Genomic DNA, 2,382 nt, shown 5'->3' with positions numbered 1-2,382 from the left:
GCGGCAATTTTTTGGACGCGGTGGGCGGGCGGGCTTGTGAATATCAAAACTGAAAATATTTGCCGTCGTGAAAAGTATTTGTTGTCTTATCTTGTATACTTCTACACAGCATCATGACAAAATCATGGTGGGGATGTAGACTTCAAGCCCGTCACCGTTAATGAGGTGGCAAGCAATCCGGCCGTCTATCCCCAAATGGTAAGAGATTGCGGATTTGAGGCCGCCTTTTCAATCGCCTTGAATCCAGGGTTTTGGAATGTGTATGTGTGTTGGCATTTTAGGTATATTTCCTTGTTCTTCTTGTGGGGCGAGAAGAAGACCCTGATTTCCTCCTTCTCGCCCCTAATTCATCCTTCTTTTCCATCGCATTCTTGCTGTGCTACGGTGCTGTGTACTTTCTTGCTAGGTCGCGAGAGAGAAAGCTCCATTCTCCATGCGCTCTTCCTCTGGAATGCTTCTCTCTTTTCCTCCGATGAGCTGAAATCTCCGGATCGTCGCTTTTCTCTCTTTTTTACTCGCTCGGCAAAGTGCCATGGAGTGTCAGGACGGAGGCCTGTTTTGCACCGAGGAGATGATCGGCAGCCCCTGGAGCGGCGACTCTGCCGAGGTTTTGGACGAAAGCCCCGACAATGCCGATCTTGCGGCCCTCACAGATTTCCCCCCAAGAGACGATGCGGCTCTCCAGAGCGTTGTTTCGAGAGAAAGGAGCCAAACGCTCGGCGATGGATATCTTCTTGCGCTGCAGCGCGATGCGTCTGTGCTGCACGCTAGGGCCGTGGCCGTGAATTGGATGCTCAAGGTAAAGCAATGTGGATTCAAATCCACCTTTTTTTCTTCTCCTCATTCCAGAAAGCTCCAGGTTCGCAATGTCTATGCTTTCAGCCCCATGACGGCCGCCCTGGCCTCGAGCTACTTAGATCGGTATCTATCCAGGCATCTTCCAAAGGTAGAATCGCAAAAAAAATCCTTTCTTGCTCCATCTGTTGATCGCTTCTCTCCTTCCTTCTTTCCAGTCGCTCAAGGCTTGGGCGATACAACTTCTCTCCATTGCCTGCATTTCTCTTGCCGCGAAGATGGAAGAGATCGTCGTGCCTTGTCTGCCAGATTTGCAAGTAAAGTGTTTTCTTCGCGTTTCTCCTCTTTTGGATCTAAGGTTCCCCTTCCAGGTCGAGGGGCTGGAGCACGTCTTCGAGGCGAAAACAATCCAAAGAATGGAGCTGGTGGTGCTGAAAACGCTGGACTGGCGCATGTGTGGTGTGACAGCGTTCGAATACGTGGATGATCTGCTCTACAGGCTCGATATCTCCAAGCATCTCAAGGCATCGATTCTGGCACGAATTACTGAGCTCATTCTGGGGACCCTCTCAGGTGAGAGTGCGCCTCTCCTTTTTTGTTTCGACGTTTGAGCGTAACGTTTGTGTTGTATGACCGTGTCTTTGCTCTCTCAGAGCCCGAGTTCTTGGTGTTCCGGCCATCGGCGATCGCTCTTGCGGCATTTAGCTGCGCGCTGGATGAGATTGTACCCCTCAAGGCCGCGACGTATCAACGCGTGCTGCTCATGGCGCTCCCAACGGACCAGGTTGGTGGTACAAAAGCTAAAGCTTGTCTTTTTACGAGGCTGGAAAACCTGACCCCGCTTGCTGGTTGATAGGCAACTCTACACCAGTGCTACAGGCTGATCGAGGACCTCATCATCGATCCAGTGTGCCCCGGGGTGTCACTCGGCCAGACCTTTGGAAGCTCCAAGTCGCCACCTAGTCCGATGACGGTGATCGACCTCTACCAGGCGGGCGGCGGCGGCGGCAGCAGCAGCATGGATTGGTGCGGGAGCCAAGTGAATCTCAAAAAGAGGAGAATTGAAGTGGAGAGCCAGTCGGTGCGGAAGAAGCTATCGTCGTCAATGGCGAACAGCGGTGATCATTCGGTGTGGGATCTCTTCTAAAAGCGGAAGCAAGAGGAGAGGTATTACTATTAGTACTGGCAGCGGGTCCAGGCGGAGCTCCATCCAGTCCAACAGCAGTTTGGATCGGCCAGTTGGTCTAGCAAGCAGCAGCAGCAAATTCCAGCAGTGGTTTTCCTGGACCACGGCCGATCAGACGGGGGGCGGATAATTAAGGAGCACTACGCTACTAGTTTTTAGAGCTGCAGGTTGCGCATTGATGCCGGGTTTTTGTCTCCACTCCAACCGAGCTGCTCCTCCTCCGGCGGGTGGGCCTTATCTGTGGCACGATTTATAGAAGAAACTCCTGGGGGGTCAGAGCAGGGAGATCAGAGAAGAAACAGCAGCAAAGCAAGAGACAACAAGAGCTTTGATTGCGCATTCGATCCGGCGAAACAAGTAAGTAGTAAAAAAGAAAGTTGGTTTTTTTTTTTCTACTTTTT

The 2,382-nt window shown here is 51.8% G+C and overlaps 1 protein-coding gene across 1 annotated transcript; it reads left to right on the top strand.

Annotated features, from left to right (window-relative positions):
* Positions 1-276: 276 nt before the first annotated feature.
* LOC9639179 (cyclin-D1-1) lies at positions 277-2,096 on the top strand. Its single transcript, XM_002977471.2, has 6 exons — positions 277-799; positions 860-946; positions 1,014-1,112; positions 1,167-1,368; positions 1,449-1,579; positions 1,652-2,096. The coding sequence occupies exons 1-6, from the start codon at positions 533-535 to the stop codon at positions 1,940-1,942; spliced, it is 1,077 nt and encodes a 358-aa protein (XP_002977517.1). The 5' UTR covers positions 277-532; the 3' UTR covers positions 1,943-2,096.
* Positions 2,097-2,382: the final 286 nt, after the last annotated feature.

Source organism: Selaginella moellendorffii, unplaced genomic scaffold, assembly GCF_000143415.4.
Source record: "Selaginella moellendorffii unplaced genomic scaffold, v1.0 SELMOscaffold_34, whole genome shotgun sequence".
Lineage (NCBI taxonomy): Eukaryota > Viridiplantae > Streptophyta > Lycopodiopsida > Selaginellales > Selaginellaceae > Selaginella > Selaginella moellendorffii.
Note: the sequence above shows the minus strand (reverse complement) of the source record. Positions and strands in the feature narration are given on the sequence as shown.